The sequence below is a fragment of the Dipodomys merriami genome, unplaced genomic scaffold, assembly GCF_024711535.1.
Source record: "Dipodomys merriami isolate MVZ:Mamm:240054 unplaced genomic scaffold, mDipMer1.0.p SCAF_8, whole genome shotgun sequence".
Classification (NCBI taxonomy): Eukaryota; Metazoa; Chordata; class Mammalia; order Rodentia; family Heteromyidae; genus Dipodomys; species Dipodomys merriami.
The window spans coordinates 35,095,797-35,116,994 of NW_027206401.1; the positions used below are offsets into that span (position 1 = coordinate 35,095,797).

The window sequence follows — 21,198 nt, forward strand, 5'->3', positions numbered from 1 at the left end:
GAACCTCTTCTGGGAGGTTCAGAAAGCAAGACCACCACACAAGCCATCACTAGCTCAGGGAGAAAGAAATGTAATATATTTTCATGGGCTTGGGGGTCAAGCATCTTGTCTACCTCCCTCCCCTCTACTCTTTCCCAGGTGCAGTAGTAAGTGGTGCTCAATATTTATACACAAGCAGGAGAGGAAAGGAGGAACCCGCAAGGTAAGTAAAAGACCCCTCCCCAGAACCCCTCCACGGTGGGTCCCCGAATCATCAGGGAATCTCCAAGAAGGGCTTCTGCCTGGCTGTCACAACACTTTCAAGGAACCTCCATAATCTGGTTGCGGAAGCACCCGGCGTCCACCAGGGGTGCTGGGGTGGAGAGAGACAGGGAGATAGGTTTCATGCCTGGTCATCTGGATCCATGACTTGTTCCTAATCCAGAAGTCGCGGGAGATAGGAGGCCGAGGCGAGGCGGGGGGGGGGGGGGGGGGGGGGGGGGGAGAGGCCGAGTCTGCCTTAGGGGTCGGGGAGTGTGGGGGTGGGGGTTCCCCTGCCAGGCGCGGGCAGGGGCGCGCGCGGCTCGGGCGCGGGCCGGGCCGGGGCGCGGGCGCGCGGGTGCGCGGTGCCGCCGGGCCCCCGGGCGGGCGGCGCTCCTGCAGAGGGAGCTGTGCGCCCGATCCGGCGCCCGCGCGGCGCCTCCTCTCCCTCTTGCCGCCGCTTGGGCCCGCCCGCCGGGGAGGGGCTCCCGGCCTGGTCCGCAGCTTCTTCCTGCTTGGCGCACATCCTCGCGCCGCGCCGCGCACCGCCGTGCCTCGAGTCCGCCCGCCCGCCCGCCCGCCAGCCCGCGCCCTGGGCCCGCCAGCCCCTCTCCGCTCCCGGAGCCCTCGCTTCCCCCCCTCCCCTCCTCATCACAGCCCCGACCCGTCCCCGGCCATGCTGTCCTTCCAGTACCCCGACGTGTACCGCGACGAGAGCGCCGTGAGTACCCCTGCCGCGCCCACCCGCCTCCCCGCTGCCCTGCAGCCCGGGCCCCCCGCAGCCCCTCGCCCCTCGCCCCCGGCGGCCTCCCCCCTCTTCCTCCTCGTCGTCCTCCGGGTCCCAGCTCGGCCTTTGTTCGCTAGGAACGGGCCGGGGGGGGGGCGCGGAGGCGGGGGTAGGGGGGGGACCCGGCTTGGAGGTCACGGTCCGCGTGCGGGCGCAGTCGGAGTTGCGGGGTCCTTCCTCTGATCCGTGGGGTCCGGGGGGCGCCGTGGCGGGCTGGGAGACCCCCGGTGGCTCGGCTGCTTTTTATTTTAAACGGGTGAAGCCTCTTCCCTTAAATATGGTGGGAGGAGAAAGTGCACGCGGGTGGGGTGTACGTGGGAAATCGAGTGCGATTCCACACGCAGAGGGGAAACTTTGGAAACTTCAGCATCTGGAAGTGCAGGAGAGAGTTCATTCATTCTGGGTGAAGCCGGCCCTGCGGTGGGCCGCGCTGCTGCTGCTGCTGCTGCTGGGCCGGGGCTGCTGGAGGCGGGGAGGGGGGAGAGGAGGGCACGGTGGGGGTGGCGGAGTTCGAGACTAAGTCGTGGGGAAGGGGTTCGCCTTGTCCACCTTGAGGGGGCTTGACGGGCTGAGAGAGGCCGGGAGAGGGACTGGATGCGTGGCCTTGTGCGGAGCAGGTTTTGCCTAGCAGGAGTTAACCACCTAAGCTGTTGGAGGAACTCAGGATAGCTACTCAGACCCAGTCAGTGAAGTTCTGAGCAAATACACTCAGTCTCTCTCTCCTCCCTCCCCCTCTCTCTGTGGTTGGCATTTTAAGAGCTGGATCGAATCCAAATGTTATGGTCATGATTCCTGTACTAGTAGCCAAAATTAACCAGATTACTTAAAATGGAATCACAGTACAAGTATTTTTGCATAATGTAGTTGCAGTATGTTTCCTCTTTCCTTTGACCCAATTTAGGGCCAGTACCCCTGCACACTCTTGAGATGCTTCTCACCTGGGGGTAAAAGGTTAGAGGTGTTTTAAGTGAAGATTTCCTAGTGCCTGTAATGCATTCATGGTTTCTTTTGCCCATTGACCGTCTGGTAACCATGTTTGTCAGATTATTCAGTTGCTTCCTTATTAAATTCAACCCCCCAAATAGCCTAGGAAGCTCTCTTGCTGAGGTGGAAGGGTCACCCCCTTTGTGTGGGAGACTAGAGTGACCCTGCTGTTCAGTGAGACCTTGAATACTAGTTCTGGTTTGGTTACTCAGAGCTAGTGACTTTGGGGAGATCTTTTAGCTGCTATTGGTCCTTTTTTCTCATAGATGGTCTATTAGTGCTCACCATAGGGCTGATTTATTTCTATAGGAAGACTTGTCATTCATTTTCATGGCAGTCTTGCTGTGTGTGCCAGATGGGAAAACCTGAAACGGTCTTGGCTCTGCTTCTCCAAGATCTCGAGGATCTTGGAGGTTTGTTTTTTTTTTTTTAAATTGTTTTTAGGTTTTTATTTATAATCTGGTTTGAACTCAGGGCTTCAGACTTGCTTAGCTTCAAAGATTGCTGGATAGGCAATCTGAGCCACACCTCTAGACCATCTTTTTGCTAGTTATTTTGGAGATGGAGTCTCATGGGCTTTTCTGCCCATCTGGCCTTGAACCTTGAAGCCTCCTGAGTAGCTAGGATGGTGCCACCAGCACCATCTTTTTTTTTAATAAATAAAAATATAAGAACAATTTCAGACTATGTGTGTATGTATGTGTGTGTGTGTGTGTGTGTGTGTTTTCGGGAGTTATTTCTTAGTTTCTCTCCACTCTGGATACCTAAATCTTGTAGTTTATTTGTGTGTTCCCCATGGGTTAAGTAGGTGTTTTATAAAGACATCAAAATATTACAAGCAACCATATATGGTACATATTGCACCTCCCCCTCCCCCTCCCCCTCCGTTCCTGTCTAGGAACTACTTGTGATAACCTTAAGCCTGGTTGTTGAGGGAGTGTAGCTCTGGTTTGGTCTAGATCCTCTCTGGCTCCCACAGTGTACTTACTAAGCCCTGTGCATCACTTATTCATTTGCTTAAATTGTAGTCTTTGATTTGGAGGATGGGTTTCTCACCAGCATATGCTGGAGATGGTTGTAGATCAGACTCTCCCTTGAGCATCTTTCATCCACATGCTCAGCAATCTCCTACAGAGTGTGCAGTTGGAGCATGATACCCGTTTAGTGGATTTCTGCTTTCTTGACTAGAAATTTGGAAACTATGGCTCTTCCTGTGCTCTGTCATTCACTATTCTCCATCAGTGTTGTTCAGGCCTGCTACAAGGGGCTCACAACCTGGCAAAGAGTGTTGGGTAAGAGGAGGATACAGGAAAGGTTGCAGCTAACTTTCATCCTGGGGAGATGTCTAACTGGATAAGGGAGAAAAGATATTCATGACCCTGAGACGAAAGTATAGCCATAGTTTTGCAGGGCTAGACAAATAGAAATTGTGTGTGTTTGTAGGATGGCGGGAAGGACTTAGCGATCACACCATCTGGATGGATAAGCTTGGATAGGGCTGAGGAGTGGGGAGCCAGGTTTGATGGCCCCACCTGCTGTGTGCATCTGACTTTATGCTAAGGCAGTGGGTACTAGGGTAGAAGCAAACTGGAACAGGATAAAGTAGTACAGGCTTTCTTTTAAAGCGTCTTGGGGGGATGTGAGGAATGGTTTGCAAACTTAATTCTTCAGATGGAGGAATTAGGTCAAGTGGAGGACTTAGGTACTGTGTAATTTGGATTCCAGTGTCATGGTTATAAGACTACTCCATCAAGAGCATATGTACCTGGAAATACCAAAATTGATGAGGACAGCATGGGCTGTGGCTTCTGAGATTAGCTGCCTAGTGCTCTAGGGAGCCTCTTCCCTGTTTTTAGTTAAACATCTTTTTAGTAACTGATGTGCGTCTGCTTTAGATGACTGTGTACAACTTCAGATGACAGAGGTATTTCCTTAGTAGAAAAAATCATTCAGGAGCAAGCTTGGTGTTTGCTGCATTGGGTTCTGAGTCAGAATCCAGCCATGAACACTTGGCCAGGTTCATTAGCTGAGTGACTTAGCACAAAATTGGATCCACAGGCCTTGGGATGAGCCACAGGTGGGTTAAATCCCAGCACTTACTAACCCTCAGACCCTAGACAATTGCTTTTAGCTATCTGCAGCTTTGGTTTCTCATCTGGAAAAATGAGTTAATAACTTCACAGTGAGAATCAGATGAGTTAATGTGAATGAAATTTATGGCATAATATTTAACTCACAGTTAGCTCTGTGTAAATAGTAAATCCATTGACCTTTGCCTTTCTTAAAATCTCAGAATTGGGTTTTGTAATCTGTAAAACAGCATCAACAACCTTCTTACCAGGTGGTGGATATTAGTAAGTACTCATCACTTTGGCAGCACCGTCACTTAGCTTTATTGTGAATTCTAGTAAAAAGAAAATTAGATTTCTAGTATGCCTGAAAAAAGTGCCTGGTCTGTGTGAGGTTGGCTAGTTGGTTTTGTTTGTTTATATTGTTTTCCAATCCTGGGGCTTGAACTCAGGGCCTGGGTGCTGTCCCTGAGCCTCCTTGTGCTCAAGGCTAGTGCTCTACCACAATAGCCACAACACCACTTCTGACTCTTTCTGTGTAGTTTATTGGAGATAAGAGTCTCACGGACTTTCCTGCCCAGGCTAGCTTTGAACTGCAATCCTCAGATCTCAGCCTCCTGAGTAGCTAAGATTACAGGCATGATCCTCTGGCGTCCAGTTTAGCTGATTGTTTTAATCCGGAATCTGGCTTTGAGTGTAGATGATCCTGGGCTGCCAGTATTCCCAAAATGGTAGATTGGAAGATCCTTTACAGAGTTAAATTATTCTGATTTCTATATTGACAAGATGAACGTTGTTATTTTAGGCTATTTGCTAGCCATTTCCAGGTGTGTAAAGTATAAAAGACTTGCAGATGAGAAGGAAAGATTAAAAAGTTTTCATTCAGTGGCGATAATCAACTGAAACTGACAAGAGACAAGATTGAAAATTAGTGATTTTTTTTTTTTTAATCACAGCCAGAGAGGTTAGTCTGATTATATGGCCCTTGCTCCTGTTGGTCAATCATTTGAGAATAGATTCAGAGGTTTGCATCTCCTAGAGCTCTATATTTTTGTGAGTTTTCTCATGAGGCGTCAGAGGACACCTGCAGAAAGCCAGGTGTTGTAGGCCAGATAGATGGTCTCACCTGGCAGGGATCACACTGGAACTTTGTGTAGCTCCAGGAACAACATTCAGATACTGCTTTTCCAGGAGAGCTTGCTTTCCTCAGTAGCTCTTTAATTTCTGCTACTTTAGAATAAAGCTAATCCAGACAGGAATGGCTTACGCCTATAATCCTAATTACTCGAAAGGCTGAGAGCTAATGATCTTGGTTCTAAGCTAGCCAGGGCACATAAATCCGAGAGACATCTCCAGTTAACCAGCAAAAAGCTGCAAGTAGAGCTGTGGCTTGAATGATAGAGTGCCAGCTTTTGGAGAGGTGGATCAGCCATAGCATAAGGCCTTGCGTTCTAGCCCCAGTACAGGGGTGCTAGAATGCATACACATTCATACACACAGAATAAAAGTAGGAGACAGATTAAAAAGTCATTTGTCCCTGTAGCTTGGTATAAGCCTAAGCCAGAATGTTAGGGTGATTGAGACTAGATTAGAGAGACATAGTCTCAGTTGATTGGAGTGATCTCGACTCCATGAGGTTGAAGTCTTTCTAATGACTTTTTTTCTGGAGAATGATGATAAACTGGTCCACTTGTTCCTTCCTAGTCCCTCCACTGGTCCCTGGGGATTTGTACTGTCAAACGTTTCCCTAGTGGGTGTTTCAGAGAGTTTTCCTCAGCTAGGCTCTGCTGACACAACACCATTTTATTTCTTCTGCTAGAGTAGTCCTAACAGGTGAGGTTTTTGTGCTTTATTCTCATAAACAGTGGAGAAAGGCATTTCAAATAGTACAAAGAGAAGAAGGGCTTTTGTTTAGGAATGGATTCATTCAGAATCATGATTTACCATATAGTAATAACTTGGTTTTGGCAGTTTAGACTTAAAAGCAAAATGAAGCCAGGTGCTGGTGGCGTATGCCTGTAATCTAGCTAGCTATTCAGGAAGTTGAGGTCTGAGGATTGCAGTTCAAAGCCAGCATGGGCAGAAAAGATGGTGAGACTCTTCAATTGGAACTAGGGGTGTGGCCCAAGTGGTAGAGCACCAGCCTTGAGTGAAAAAGCTTAAGGGCCAGAGAGCCTTCTGGCCCTGAGTTCAAGCCCCAGTACTGTTAACACACACACAAAAAAACCCAAAACAAAACCACCACCAACAAAAGCAAACTTTGTCTGGAGACTTTGTCATCATGGGCAGCAAGCACATGAACATGCACACATATTGGTAGCTGCCCTCCAGACTGTCCTCTCCTGCTGACGACATTGTCTCCTTCTGTGCTTTGCCCCTGATAGCACATTTTCAAGTTTCTTTAGCACAGCGGGTGGGCCTTTGTTTTGTGTTGTACAGACTGAGCCATTTCCTATTCAGACCTTTCATATTTCTTTGCTCTGTAGCTAAAACAATCTTTTATAAGGAGTGGCTTGATACCTTTTGAGAACCTGCCGCATTTGGTTTATGTAGTAATTTGGGCAATATTGCCAGTGAGCCAATTAGTAATGAGGTCCCTTTCCTCATGAGGTCCCTTTCTTCTTCACTACATTCAGAAAACAAGTTTTAATTTGAGTGTAGTCTCTAATTACTCAACATGTGATTTTTGTCTTTTGCAGGTACAAGATTATCATGGACATAAGATTTGTGACCCCTATGCTTGGCTTGAAGACCCAGACAGCGAACAGACAAAGGTAATTTTGGCACATAATTAAAATGACCTTAGTACCCAGCACCAAACTCTAGATGTCACTAACTGTAGTTTTTCCTTCCTGGTATTGTTCTATGTTCTCTGCAATGGGATGGTATGGATACCAGTTGGTACCAACTCCATCCATCCTATATATAAGAACACATGTACCATTTCCAATATGGACACCATTCCAGAAATCTGAGCATCTTTAAAATCTGAGGATACATTTCTCATTTGAAAAGGAAAACTGGTCAAATGCTCTGTGGGTTGCTAGTTTTCCAGGCTAGTAGTGACCCAGCTCCTTTGTATCTTGTGGGCCTTCTCCACTATGTTACTACATCCTGCTCTTCCCTAGAAAGCTGGATTCAGATTCCTAGAGCCATTCAGAGTTGCCAGAAAGCCTCCCTTCCTGAGATGCTCCTGGCTCGTGGAATTGGGATCTCATCTTCTTATCAAGGAGATGAGTTGGGGGAAGAACTTAGTTGGAGCATAATGGTTGGTGGCCAAGGTGACAGTAAAGACAAATCAGGTCACTCCTATTATAGTAAATCCCATGGTATGTGCCTTTTTCCATCAATGTCAGGCCCAGACTGGCCTGATTGCCTTTTTACATTCACTTGTTCTTTGTGACTACAGTCTCTCATCTGTCTACTGCATGAGTTTTGTTGTTTGTTTGTTACAACTTACTACCCTCCAGTAAGAGGTCTCCTCTTAGGTTTAATTTTTATTCTAAGACATACTGAATCAGAGGTGGATGAGTAGAAATTCCAAGCAAAGATCAGATGAGTGTCTTTGGGAGTACTGAAGATTCTGGTTCTGCTGATGAGGGGAGGAGCATCAGAGAGCAGGTTTAGCTGTTGTTTGCTTGACCTCTCTGAGCCACAGGTGACCCTGATGATCCTGTATTGGGCTGTGCTGAGACACAGAGGTGGAACCTAGGAGTAAGATTCACAAACAGCTGTGAAACTTATAGTGGACAGGAAGCACCAGGGAAGAAAATAACTTCCTAGCTGAGTACCTGTTATTACTCATACCTGTTAATCCTAGCAACTCAGGAGGCTGAGATCTGAGGATCACAGTTCAATGCCAGCCACAGCAGGAAAGTCCATGAGATCCTTGTCTCCAATCATCCACCATAAGTCGGAAGTGGAGTTGTAGCTCAAGTGGTAGAGCTCTAGCCTTGAGGAAAAAATGTAAAGGAGAGCACCCCAAGCCCCACAAGCATTTTCAGCTTGTCCTTTAGAACTTGAAGAAGTAAAAGTATAGAAATATAGTGTGGCTGTACCCTAACACAAGCTTCTGTGCTGCCTCCACTAACATTAATGTGCATGTGATTATGTTTTTTACACTACTTTCCTGAATTTCCCTTTGGTAAGTGTACTTACTTCTTCTGGATAACCAGCAACTCCCTTACTTTACACTTTGCCTTTGGCTCTTTTCAACTGTTTTTCCCTTTTACTGGGTCTCCTGGCTTCTGTGGTGTGCCTTGTTCAGATTTTATATTATTAGGGACCATCTGTCTCTCATATAAGCCAGTGTTTGATGCTCCTTTGTGAAATTGCAACCTTCTTCCCTTCATAGTCCCAGTAACACGTACTATCAAAGACAATCACTGACTCGGGATGGCTTAGGTTTTTTTGGTTTTGGTTGTGGTGTGTGTGTGTTGTGTTTTTTTTATGACACTTTTAGTGTTAAAGCAAGTGCATAGTTGGAATTTTGAATGGTGCATGTTATCCTTTTCCCCGAACTAGCCATGTATGGTGTGGGACACTCCTGCAATGCTGTTAATGACAGCTAACCACAGCTCCTACTCAGCCACATGATCAGAATTCTACAGTGTGTGGTTCTGCTCAGCTCAGATGTAGGTTAGGTGTATTAAAAGTAGTCTTCACTTAATGCTCTTTAAACTTAGGATGGGTTTCTCAGGATACAAGTACCAACATAAGTCAAGGTGCTTCTGTAAGCTATTCTTTTTAGATATCAGTGGTGGTCTACTTAACAAGTCCAGTGACTTCCAGAAATCCATGTATCATGTCCATGGGAAACTAGGGAGGCGTGAGCATCCTCCAGAAGGGACTCTTGGAATTCTGCCTCTGCCCTGCAATGACTGTCAGGCTGTTGAGTTTGTCTCCATGGCATTCAGCATCCCGGCAGCGTCTCAGATCACTGGAGTAGGAAATCAGTGTTTACTCCCTGACCTCCTTACCCATGAGCTGTCAGTTAAGCCACATTGCAGCCTTAGCTTCCCTTCTGTTAGTGATAAACTCTTCTCTTAACATCTCATTTTGCAACTCCAAGGTCCAGATAGAAGTAGTGTCCTTGTAGCTTCCATCTTCCTATCTTACCTGACCTAACAATGCCTTCAGCCTCCTCACCAAGTATTCCAGGAGTTGTTACTAAGTTGCTGAAGTTGCTATACATAGGGAAAGGAAGCATTTACACCTCTCAGGGATTCCTATCTTGAAGTATATCTCACTGAAACTCTGGGGTTTGGATGTAGATTATGAACTGCATAGAGCTCCTGACTTTATATTTTTTTTCCCTTGAGAGCTGCCCTTAGCAAAATGAAAATATTTCCTTTCTTAATTCTGAGGGAACTCTTAACCAACATCAGAAAAAAAAAACAAAACCAAACAAGTACATGTAGAGTCCTTCCTTCTAAAACAAGAAAGATAGTTTTATCTTTTTATCAGAGAGGATCAAAGGAAGCTATACCATAGATCTTTCTTAGGCATTGTGTGTCTCTTTTTCCATCTTCCCACTTCCTGGGTGACAAGGTAGCCCCATTACATGTGTTGGTGAGTGGCTATGACAGCACAGATGTCCTTGAATCTTGCCAAGTGAGTGAGTAACCTGGTAATGTCATTTCTTCTTCCCCTGTTCAACAGTGTTTCTTTCCTTGGTAAGAAAGGTTGATTTCTTAAAGGATGTAAAATCGTGTGTGTGTGTGTGTGTGTGTGTGTGTGTGTGTGTGTGTGTGTGTGTGTGTGTGTGTGTGTGTGTGTGTGTGTGTGTGTGTGTGTGTCTGTGCTTGTACTAAAATCGTGTGTGTGTGTGTGTGTGTGTGTGTGTGTGTGTGTGTGTGTGTGTGTGTGTGTCTGTGCTTGTACCTGTACCTGTACCTGTACCTGTATCTGCTGGTCCTGGGGCTTGAAATCAGGGCCTACGCATTGTCCTTGAGCTTTTTATGCTTAAGGATAGCACTCTCCCACTTGAGCTGCAGCTCCACTTCTGGTTTTATGGTGGTTTGGAGATAAGAGTCTCGGGCTTTCCTGCTTGGGCTGGCTTTGAACCACGGTCTTCAGATCTCAGCCTCTTGAGTAGCTAGGATTACAGGAGTGAGCCACCAGCACCTAGCTCTATGTCGATATTTTGGCACATCAGAGAGGTTAGTGGAGCTCAAAACTTAAGGAAGATAAGCTCCTGCTTTTCCAGGTTGCTGTCCTTGTCTATGCTGAAGAAATCAGTTTTCTATTTACTTGCGTCTTTGCTCTTTGTTCTTGAAGGTTAATTCTAAAAGGAGTAAAACTCAGCACGTGACAGGTTCTGCTCAGTTTTTGGTTTGAATCTGGCCTGGGTCTCCTGGAGCCAGTGCCATCTCTAGCATCGGTCCAGAGCCCTCTGTGGAGGAGGTAGTGGAGAGCTAGGTGAGCAGCTATGTGTGACTGCCTCTCCCTGCCAGGCCACTGTGCTGTCAGGCTGGAGGAGAGTAGTGAACTGGAAGCCTGCTCCCAGGCCTATCGATGTGGAGGGCTAGTTAGCCAGCACATAGCCATGAGAGCTTACTACTGGAGCTGAAGCACACTGGAAATCAAAGCTGTAAAAGGTTGTTCTGACCTTTCTGCATACTTTGAAGATGTCGAGACAAACTGGAAATATTGTCTTTGTGAATCACCCTATGAGTTTCTGATGTGGATTAATGGATTATTTGCCAGATGAGACCAGAAGTGAGAAGATACAATTTGCAACCCTTGGTCTTTTCTTTTTCTGTAACCGTAAGAAGTTACATGTTCTTTGTTTCATATTCTCTATCTGAGAAGAGTAAAATTTGAGTATAATAGCTCATGCATGTAATCTAGCTAATCAGGAGTAGAGATTAGAAGGATTCCATTTTTTTTTTTTTTTTGGCCAACTCAGATAAAGAGTTATCAAGATATAATCCCAACTAACAAGCCAGTTCTAGAAGGTCCATATCTGTAATTCCTGCTGTTTGAGAGCTAGAGGTAGAGGAATGGTATAAGACCAACTCTAGCCAAAAGTGAGACCCTATATTAAAAATAAGTAAAAGCAAAAAGGACTGGGGGTGTGGCTCAAGTGGTAGAGCTCTGCCTAAACTTCATACCCCAGTTCAGAAAAAAAAAAAAGTTCATTCATGTAGCTGCAAAGTGTATGACACTCAAGGAAAGCATGTCACATAAATTCGTTTTGCTTATACAGCAAGTAAATGAAGATGGTGCCATTTGGACACTTTCTGTAACTGTATTGGGACACAGATGTTCTGTCTCTATACCCCTAGTTACTTAGAATGTTGAACTTTTTTTTTTTTTTTTTTTAATATTTTGGTGCCAGTACTAGGGCCAAGGCCCCAACACAGGCCTGAGCCACTAGTACCTGGCTAGAGCATTGAACTTTAAGATTCTATTTCATCCATAAAACTTGGCCAAGTTTCCTTTTGAATTGTAGAGAAAGAAAGAAAGGAAAGAAAGGAAGGAAGGAAGGAAGGAAGGAAGGAAGGAAGGAAGGAAGGAAGGAAGGAAGGAAGGAAGGAAGGAAGGAAGGAAAGAAAGGAAAGAAAGAAAGGAAGGAAGGAAGAAAGGAAGGAAGGAAGGAAGGACATTCTCAGCCTTGTCCTTTTAGTGGAGCTCTGAGTTGTAAATGTAGTTTCAATGTTTCAGAGCTTGACGATTAAACTGGGTCATAGTGTCAAAGATTACTTAATGACTTCCTTCCCTCCTTCCTTCCTTCCTTCCTTCCTTCCTTTCTTTCTTTCTTTCTTTCTTTCTTTCTTTCTTTCTTTCTTTCTTTCTTTCTTTCTTTCTTTCTTTCTTTCTTCCCTCTCTCCCTCCCTCCCTCCTTCCTTCCCTCCCTCTTTCCCTCCTTCCTTCCTTCTTTCCTTCCTTCCTTCCTTCCTTCCTTCCTTCCTTCCTTCCTTCCTTCCTTCCTTCCTTCCTTCCTTCCTTCCTTCCTTCCTTCCTTCCTTCCTCTTAGGGTTGGCACGCTATCCCTGAGCTTTTTTGCCCAAGGCTAGTACTCTGCTACCTGAGTCACAGCTCCACTTTGTTTTGTTTTTGGTAATTGATTAGGGATGAACATCCTACCTGGGCTGGGCTTCGAACCACAGTCCTCAGATCTTAGTCTCCTCAGTATCTGGGATTACAGGCATGAGCCACCAGTGCTCAGCCAATAGCATCCTTTTTTAGTTAATACATTGTGAGCCTTCTCTAGCAAAGCAGGCCTGTAAACCACCCTTCTCCCCATTCCTTCATGCTTCAGGTTAAGGACTTGGATGGAGAAATACTGCTGTTAGTCACTCTTCTGGAGTGGAGACAGGAAATGTTTTAAGGAGACATCTTACCATGTATTATTGCCATCTCCAAGACTTCATGTATCTCAAGTGTCTCATTACCTCCTTATTACAGTTTGTGAACATACTTATAAATTCTCGCTCAAGCTATGTATTTAGATTATAAATTCCTTTTGATCTCTGCATGGGATAATTAAAGGTATGAGGAAGTTAAAGTAGCAAGCCACTCCTCCTTGCTAAGTACTATTCTGCCTGCTCTCCAACAAGGTAGTGATAGAAGCAAGCAGAAACCCTTTTGGGCTAAGTTTGTGAGAGGGATATGAAGGCAGCTTCTGGGGGTAGGAGGGAAAGGCAAGGGCCACCCTTGCCACTGGCAGGAAGCAGGTAATGCCCAGGCTCTAGTGCACAAACCCCACTTCACCCACCATGCCAATGGGATCCATGGTTTTCAGTCATCCAGCCCTCATTCAAGTCCCCATGTGCCCAGAGAGCCTTGATTGGCCAAGCTCTGGACTTGTGCTTGCCCTTAGGTGCTCTGTGCCAAGCAGAGAAAGGATTTGGTAGAAGCCCAGGGAACCTGTTTGTTTCCTGTAGTGGCAATTTCTGGAATTTCTGTCCTGTTTAGAAGGTATGAGGATTGGAGGGTAGGAGGGTGGAGGATGGCTACCTCAAAGCCCCCAGGCTTCTGTGTTGTATTCTACCTCCATTCCTCCTCTTGTCTGCCCTGCCTTGCTTTTCCTCCTACCTTTTTTTCTTCCCCTTTCTCCTCCCCTCCCCTCTGACTTCTGTCCTCAGTTTCTCTTGTGCCTCCTGTGCTAAGTGTTAGGTTAACCAGGGCAGGTACACTGTTCTAAGGGGTGAATGCTGGCATGGGCTTTGCATGTTAGCTTGGGAGCACCAGAGATGGTACACGGCCAAGTCATCTCATCTTTGAGCTGTCAGATAGCAGCAAAGAAGGAGGCTAAGGCTAAGCCGCATCCTGAGTGGAGATTGCTGACCTGTGTGCTTACTATCAAGGAAACTCCAATGCAAAAGATCTAGCCCTAAACCACTAATGAATGCTTAGGAAAGTAGGTAGCACTAACATTTTCCCAGCAGGCAGTTCCTCAGCCCCAACCTTAATGATCAACAGTTTTTCTGTGAGAAATATTGGCCTTGGATATGGTGTCTCCCCCACCAGAGTTTGTAGCTTGACTCTTTGAGAGAAAGAGAGAGAGAGAGAGAGAGAGAGAGAGAGAGAGAGAGAGAGAGAGAGAGAGAGAGAGAGAGAGAGAGAGTGTGTGTGTGTGTGTGTGTGTGTGTGTGTGTGTGTGAGATACTGCTATACCCTGGGTGTGTGTGTGTGTGTGTGTGTGTGTGTGTGTGTGTGTGTGTGTGTGTGTGTGTGTGTGTGTGTGTGTGTGTGTGTGTGTGTGTGTGTGTGTGTGTGTGTGTGTGTGTGTGTGGTCTCATGGGCTTTTCTGCCCTGGCTAACTTAGAACTGCTATACCCTGGATCTGAGCCTCCTAAGTAGCTAGGATTATAAGTATGAGCCACAAGTGCCAGTGTAGCTAGATAGAGCATCTTTAGGAAAGATGGTTTTATTGACTTTGTTTTTGTCTGTGTGTGCGTGTGTGTCTGTGTGTGCGCGCGCGCGTGTGTGTGTTGGCCCGCTAGTGCTTACCCTGGAACTCATGACTTCTGTGCATGACTTCTGTACATGACTGGTATTCTACCATTTGGACCTTGTCTCTACTTCTGGCTTTTTCTGGTTATTGGAGGTAAGAATTTCTGGACTATATCTCCTCAGGCTGCTTTGAATCTCCTGAGTAGCTAGGATTACACAAGGCCTGGGTTAAAAAAAAAATCAAAATAAAAAACAGTGACAACAGGGAATACATCAAGGGGGAAAAAAAAAGTAAAAACAAATAACTTCACACAATACATTATAAAACACACACACAAACACACACACACACACACACACACACAAACAACAACGCTCTTGTTTCCATATCTTGGAGTTCATTTTGATTAGCATCATTTTATATAGTCATATGTACATAGCTATTGAGCTATGGTGATCCTCTGCTTATCTGATTTGGGGAATGGAAGGGGAATCACAGAATGGTGAGACAAAGGGTGAACTAAACAGTGATACTCACAAGACACTATGTTGGAAATAAACTTTACCACATGGGGGGTGGGAAATTGGCGGGGGGGGCAGGGAAAGGGGGAGAAAATGAGAGAGTGGGTAACCCTGTTGAAATGTACTCATTACCTGACCCATGTACCTCTAATCCCTCTGTACATTACCCGTACAATAAAAACAAAACAAAATAAACAAATAAACAAACAAAATCCCAGCAGACTGAGTAGAGGAGGAAAAAGAGGGAGAGAAGCTCCATGGCCTAGCATTTTTATCATTCTGTTGCTTGGAGGTGCTGTGCTTGTGACAAGAAGAGTCATTTGCTCAGACTTCTGGAGAAGTTCTTCTGACAGACAACCTGGCCTGAAAAACCTCAATGGAAGTTGAGTGAACCACTCTGATTTTATAATCTGAAATTTGAGATTATCGTTACTACTGTGTTTTTTTCTAGGTGTTCGTTGTGAGTCAGGCAAATTAATATTTTTGGAACTAAAAGCATAACCAAAGATAACATGACTAATAAATTTAGAGTCTATAGAATTGGTTTTAAGATAATCGACCTCTTTCTTTCTCTTTCATATTTAGCTGTCTAAAACCTGTTTGCTCCCTTAGTGTGCCAGGTCCCTGGGGAAAAGTGCCCACTGATGGAAGTCACCCAAGGCAGATGCCAGAAAGCCCAAGCTTGGCTTCTGGAGCCTCTGACCTCATTGGAAATCTATTCTCACCCCCAGGTAGTTCCTTCGGTCTTAAAGCCCCTGTGTTTAAATCTCTCCCATTCTCCTAGTTCTTTGTGATCTCCGTGACACTGCCCTGGGTCAGGCTTGCCTTTCAGGCACTCAGCAGCTTCTCTATCTATCCCTTCCAGACTTTTCTCTCTGCCCACCCACTTCAGCATCTCCTGATGGTGAACCCTGTGAGAGATTCCCAACTCCAGGGGAGTGATAGTTATCATCTTACATAAGTGTAAAACGAACAACAACTTGAGGGTTTGAATTCTAGCTCTACAATTTTACTAGACGTGTGGTCATGTTTTTAGTCTCTCTGAGCTTCACTTTTCTATCCTTCTAATTTGGAGAAAACCATTTCACAGAGTTGTGTCGAAATTATATGACGCTGATTTTGAACCATTCTGCAAAGTAACAGGCACACAGGAAGTGTTTAATAAATGCTCACTATTAATATTTACCGTGGAATCGTTTAAACAGCCTGGAAATTAATTACTTTTTGATAATTTGACAGACCTCGTCTTTTGAAACAAGTCCTTTTATTGTGATTAATATTTAAGCTTTTCTCTCCATTTTCTTTCATGGAAATTTTAAAATTTAGTAGCACGAGGTTATGTGTAATGTTCTCTTATAATAACTTTCTTCTCACTACCTTTCTTTGTCACTTCTAATTTTGAGTATTCGAAACCTCTCTCTCTTTTCCTTGATAAGTTTAGTCAGAGCTTTGGTTGAATGTGGTTCCCTCCCCCCACTCCCCCCCGCCCCCATTTGTTAAAAGAAATTCTAAGAACTAATACTACATAAGTTTTATTTTTATTTTTGTTTGTTTGTTTATTTATTGTCAGTTGTGGGGCTTGAATTCAGGGCCTGAGCACTGTAACTCAGCTCTTGCTCAGACTTCTGCTTTTTTTCCATGGATAATTGGTTATTAAGAGACTTTACTGCCCAGGCTGGTTTTGAACACAGTCCTCAAATTTCAGACTTCTGAATAGCTAGGATTACAGGTGTGAGTCACAGGCACCTGGCTTATTTTTAATTTTTTCTAGTTCATTAGTTTCTTTTTTGCTAATACTGGTGTGTGAACACAGGGTCTGGAATATCTCACTTGGCTTTTTCTGCTCACAGCTGATGCTCTATCACTTGACTACAGTTCCTGTATTTTGCTGGTGAATTGAATATGTTGTCTAGTGGATTTTTCTTCTGTCTGGGCTGATTTTAAACTAAGGTCCTCAGATACCTGTTTTCTGAGTTGCTGGGATAACAGGAATGATCCACTAGTACTGGCTAGTTCATTAGTTTCTTATTTTCTTTTTTTTTTTTTTTTTTTTTTTTCTGTGATCCTCAGATATCAGCCTTCTCAATAGCTAGGATTATAGGTGTGAGCCACCAATGCCCAACAGCCTGGTACTCCTGATTCTCTAATTTATATTCTCCTACCTCAGAGATGATAGTATTTGCTAACACATCTGGCCTATCACTGTTTTGTGTTTGGTTTTAATACTGATGTTTGACTATACAGTCTCATACTTGCTAACAAGTACTTCAAGTACTGGATCACTTGAACCCTGAGTCCTTTTTTGCTTTATCTATCTATCTATTTATTTATTTATTTATTTTTTGGTCGGTCGTGGGGCTTGAACTCTGGGCCTGGGCGCTGTCCCTCAGCTCTTCAGCTCAAGGCGAGTGCTCTACCACTTGAGCTACAGCGCCACTTCCGGTTTTCTGGTGGTTTATTGGAGATAGGAGTCTCGCCGTCTTTCCTGCCCAGGCTGGCTTTAAACTGTGATCCTCAGATCTCAGCCTCCTGAGTAGCTAGGATTACAGGCGTGAGCCACCAGCGCCCGGCCTATCGATTTATTTTTAAATAGGATTTCTCACTTTTGCCCTAGTGACTTCCAACTAAGATCATCCTACCTCTGCCTCTCTAGTAGCTGTGATTACAGGTATGTACCACTCTGCCTGGCCCTTCACTGCTGTTTTTTTGTTTTTTTTTTTTTGTTTTTTTTTTTTTTTTTTTTTTTCTCTTGGACAAATTTTTTATTTGTTAACAACTAGTGGAATATTCAATTAAACATATATTTCTTGCCTAAACATGATCATCTTCTAAAAAAATGGCAGATCGGGGCTGGGAATGTGGCTTAGTGGTAGAGTGCTTGCTTAGCATACATGAAACCCCAGGTTAGATTCTTCAGTACCACAAATGGAAAAAGCCAGAAGTGGCGCTGTGGCTCAAGTGGTAGAGTACTTGAGCCAAAGAAGCTCAGGGACAGGGCCCAGGCCCTGAGTTTAAGCCCCAGGACTTGCACAAAACAAATAAGAAAAAAAAGCAGCTCATTGAATTCAGGATGTTTTCACTAATCATTAATAAGGCATCTAGACAACTCCACTCTGGCAGATATCCACCTTTCATCCTGTCTAATTTCCCATCTGCACCATATTGGTTTCTCACCAAAGGCAATAACCCTTATTTTCTATTTGTCTTTTTATTTGAATACTTGGTTTAATTTTCCAATAAACCCCTTTAGGATAGACTCCTTTTCTAGGCTTCATTTTTAGCCCTCAGACCAGTTTCTAGTCAACTCCCTCTTACCAGCCTACTCCTTCTTGTCCAACCGTCACCTTCCTAGCAAACTAAGAAGACCAGTACTAGCCAGGCCACTTGATTGGCAGTGCCTTAAATACAACTCCATGCACAAGTGAGGAGGATCCATCTATGTGGCTCATATTACTGGAAGCCAGTATGTGTTCCTTAGGTATGGCCTGATCGAGGAGCACGTGTGGTATTTTTGGGAGCTTGTCTCCCTTAGGTCATCTGCTTTTCCCTGATCATGTTTGCCAGCTACCAGTCTGTGGTAGGGAAGTGGGACTTGTCTTTCGGGCTTCATATTGTCCATATGGCCCCACGTCTCTTTAAGTTGAGACAGTTGTCCACAATATTGATGTTAGATGCCAGCTACTGGAACCTAGGCTCTTCACTGTGAATGCGCACTTGCAAATAATAAGATTCTATGGAGAAAGAAGGTCAAGCGCAAACTCTCTGAAGGCATATCTGTCACTTTTCAGCCCCAGCCTTTGAATTTGAGTACAGAGCATCTTACCTGGGCCATTGTTCATCAAGCACAGCATGCTACATGGCCTACATGGCCCAGCATAGCCAGGCACTTACACAGTCTCAAATCTGTTCCCTGTGTACTCCTGAATTAAATGCCAGGGGACTGGAACAGGTGTGTGAGAGTCATGCGGAGAAGCCCCATCCTCATGGGTATCCATCCCTCTGTTGGGATGACAACAGAGGTCACAGAGCTCTCTCAGACTTCACCTGTGGGCCTTCTCCAAGGTTCCAAACAAGTAGATTTCTTTTGGGCCACGTCCCATGAACTTTAACATGCCATTTTATTGTTTTTGTTTTCCAAATATCATTACTGTACTTTGGAGTGACTTATGATAGAAAAGAATTGTTTAGGAAAGGGTGTGTGCTGGTTATTTAGTTAGGTTTGGATCTGGGATGTGTGGTGTGGGTGTATGTCTGTGTGTGTGCATATATGCGTGCATGTGTGTGTGTGTGTGTATGTGTGTGTGTGTGTGTGTATGTGTGTGTACACGTGTACCAATACTGGGGATTGAACTCAGCCTGGGTATTGTCCCTTAGCTTTTTCACTCAGGGCTAGTACTCTGCCACTTCAGTCACAGCTCCATTTCCAGCTTTTTGCTGGCTAATTGGAGATAAGATTCTCATGGACGTTCCTTGCCAGGTTGGCTTTGAACTATGATCTTCATGTGTCAGCCTCCTGAGTAGCTAGGATTCTAGATGTGAGCCACCAGAGCCCAGCCATAGATTTGGGTGTTTTTGTTTTTGTTTTTTTTAAACTGGATTTTTGTTCAGTAGAGCCACAGAACTGAGCAGAATGGGGTTGACATCTTAGCTTTGAGTGGGCTCCCTAGCAATGCTCATATTGAAGATGAAGCTTGTCTCTTAAGGTCAAAAGGAGAGCTGCTTATTCCTTCACCTTGATTGACAATAACTAGCCATGGTGAGGGCCTGTGCCATTCAGGGATAGTTAGAGAAGATGGGCATTTAGAAGGCCCAACCTGTCGTATAGTCCAAGAGACTGCCTTATCTGAGAGAAGACATGGGCCACAATGGGTTTGTAATGTTGCAAAACCAGCCCACAGGTCTTTAGCTGTCCCTGAGTCACTTACTGCATCTGGCAGATGAGATGGGTATTCGGGAGTCAGGAAGAGAAAGGCACATCACTTAGTTCAGGTTTGTGGCACTGATGCCCACTGTCCTGACAAAACTTTTCTTCCAGAGGCTCAGGGCTGCTTTGTTGTCTGGTGTATTGCTCATTTTTGTTTGTGTTCCATGAGTAGTAGAAAATAAAAGGCACCTTTTAAACCTTGATGCCTCTTATTCCTTGGAAAGTTCATAATCCCAATCCTCAAGAGTCTCACTTTCTATGTTTCCTGGAAAGCATCTGCATCTTTGATTAGTGTGTGTGTGTGTGTGTGTGTGTGTGTGTGTGTGTGTGTGTGTGTGTGTGTGTGTGTGTGTGTGTGTGTGTGTGTGTGTGTGTGTGTGTGTGTGTGTGTGTGTGTGTGTGTGTGTGTGTGTGTGTGTGTGTGTGTGTGTGTGTGTCTCCTGTGACTCTACTGCCCTTCTGGTCCCCTGTCCCTCAAGCCCCAGTGGGGAGCTCCACCAATCTCTTAGATTCTTTCTAATGGGAAGTCCCTGCCCTTGGAGAGTCACTTCTGAATTCTGAACATGTGAGAGGACCCGAGCGTACCACTCCCCTTCAACTTCCTGAACTCATTCAGCCTTTCATTTTTGGCCAGGACCGTGGTTTCCTGCCAGCCTTTGCTGGCATACCAGCCACGTTTTGCAGAAATCCCTGAGAGCTTCTAATTTAATCAGGTCCCCAATGTATGTATTTGACCCAGTTGTCACTGAATGTCTGCAGAGATTGATGCCAAGGCCACCCAGGGGTTCCCAAATCCTCAGATGTTCAAATGGTAGAGTATTGTATAGAACTTATGGACATGTGTCCTTTAAATCATCTCTAAATTGCTTACAGTACATAATACATGCAATGGAAATAGACCATATAATTTGGGGGATGACAAGGAACAAAGTCTGTACATGCTTAGGAAAGATACATTGCCTCTCCCCACTCTAACATTTGCTCCACCATTGGTTGGATCTGAGTCTGGATATAGAATGCTCATTGTATATATAGCAGAAACTCCTCAAAGTTTGTGGAATATAGATAGCACCATCCCTAGTGTGGGTTGGTATTTGGTAAGGGAGGAGATGGATACTTAGACAGAGCAGGTTTCCTATGGAAGTCCTTCCTCTCCTTTTGACTGTCTACAGACAACTTGGGAGATAGTGTTCCTTCCTTTGTTCACCAGTAGCTTGTCTCTACCCAGTTTTTCTTGTTGATCAGCACATCACACATCGTGGTGTTTTAAAATAAATATTGGGTTAATGAGTCACTGTGGGTGTTAGGTATATTCATTTATGTAAGAACTTGAAAAGGAAGCTGGGTGCTGGTGGCTCACACCTGTAATGTTAGCTACTCAGGAGGCTGAGTAGGTAGATCTGAGAATCATGGTTCAAAGCTAGCCTTTTTTACTTGCTAAGTAAAAGCTTCATTTGTTTATTGTGTGCAATATGAGGTTTTTTTCTTTTTTTTGGTCTGGTCGTGGGGCCTGAACTCTGGGTCTGGGCGCTGTCCCTCAGCTCTTCAGCTCAAGGCTAGCGCTCTACCACTTGAGCCACAGCACCACTTCTGGCTTTTTTCTTTTTGCTTATGTGGTGCTGAGGAATTGAACCCAGGGCCTCATGCATTCAAGGCAAGCGCTCTACCACTGAGCCACCTTCCCAGCCCTGAGGTTTTGTTAAATGAAGATAGTTCACATGTTACATCACATACTTCTCATTTGATTTTTGTGGTGAGAACACTTAAAA

The 21,198-nt window shown here is 44.9% G+C and overlaps 1 protein-coding gene across 1 annotated transcript in view; it reads left to right on the plus strand.

Moving 5' to 3' along the window:
* The first annotated feature begins 855 nt into the window (after nt 1-855).
* Nucleotides 856-21,198, plus strand: part of Prep (prolyl endopeptidase) — a 101,254-nt gene continuing 80,911 nt past the window's right edge. The window contains exons 1-2 of the mRNA XM_070010526.1: nt 856-961; nt 6,780-6,854. Coding sequence (XP_069866627.1) covers nt 917-961; nt 6,780-6,854 — 120 coding nt within the window. The 5' untranslated portion in view covers nt 856-916. The remainder of the gene's footprint in view (nt 962-6,779; nt 6,855-21,198) is intronic.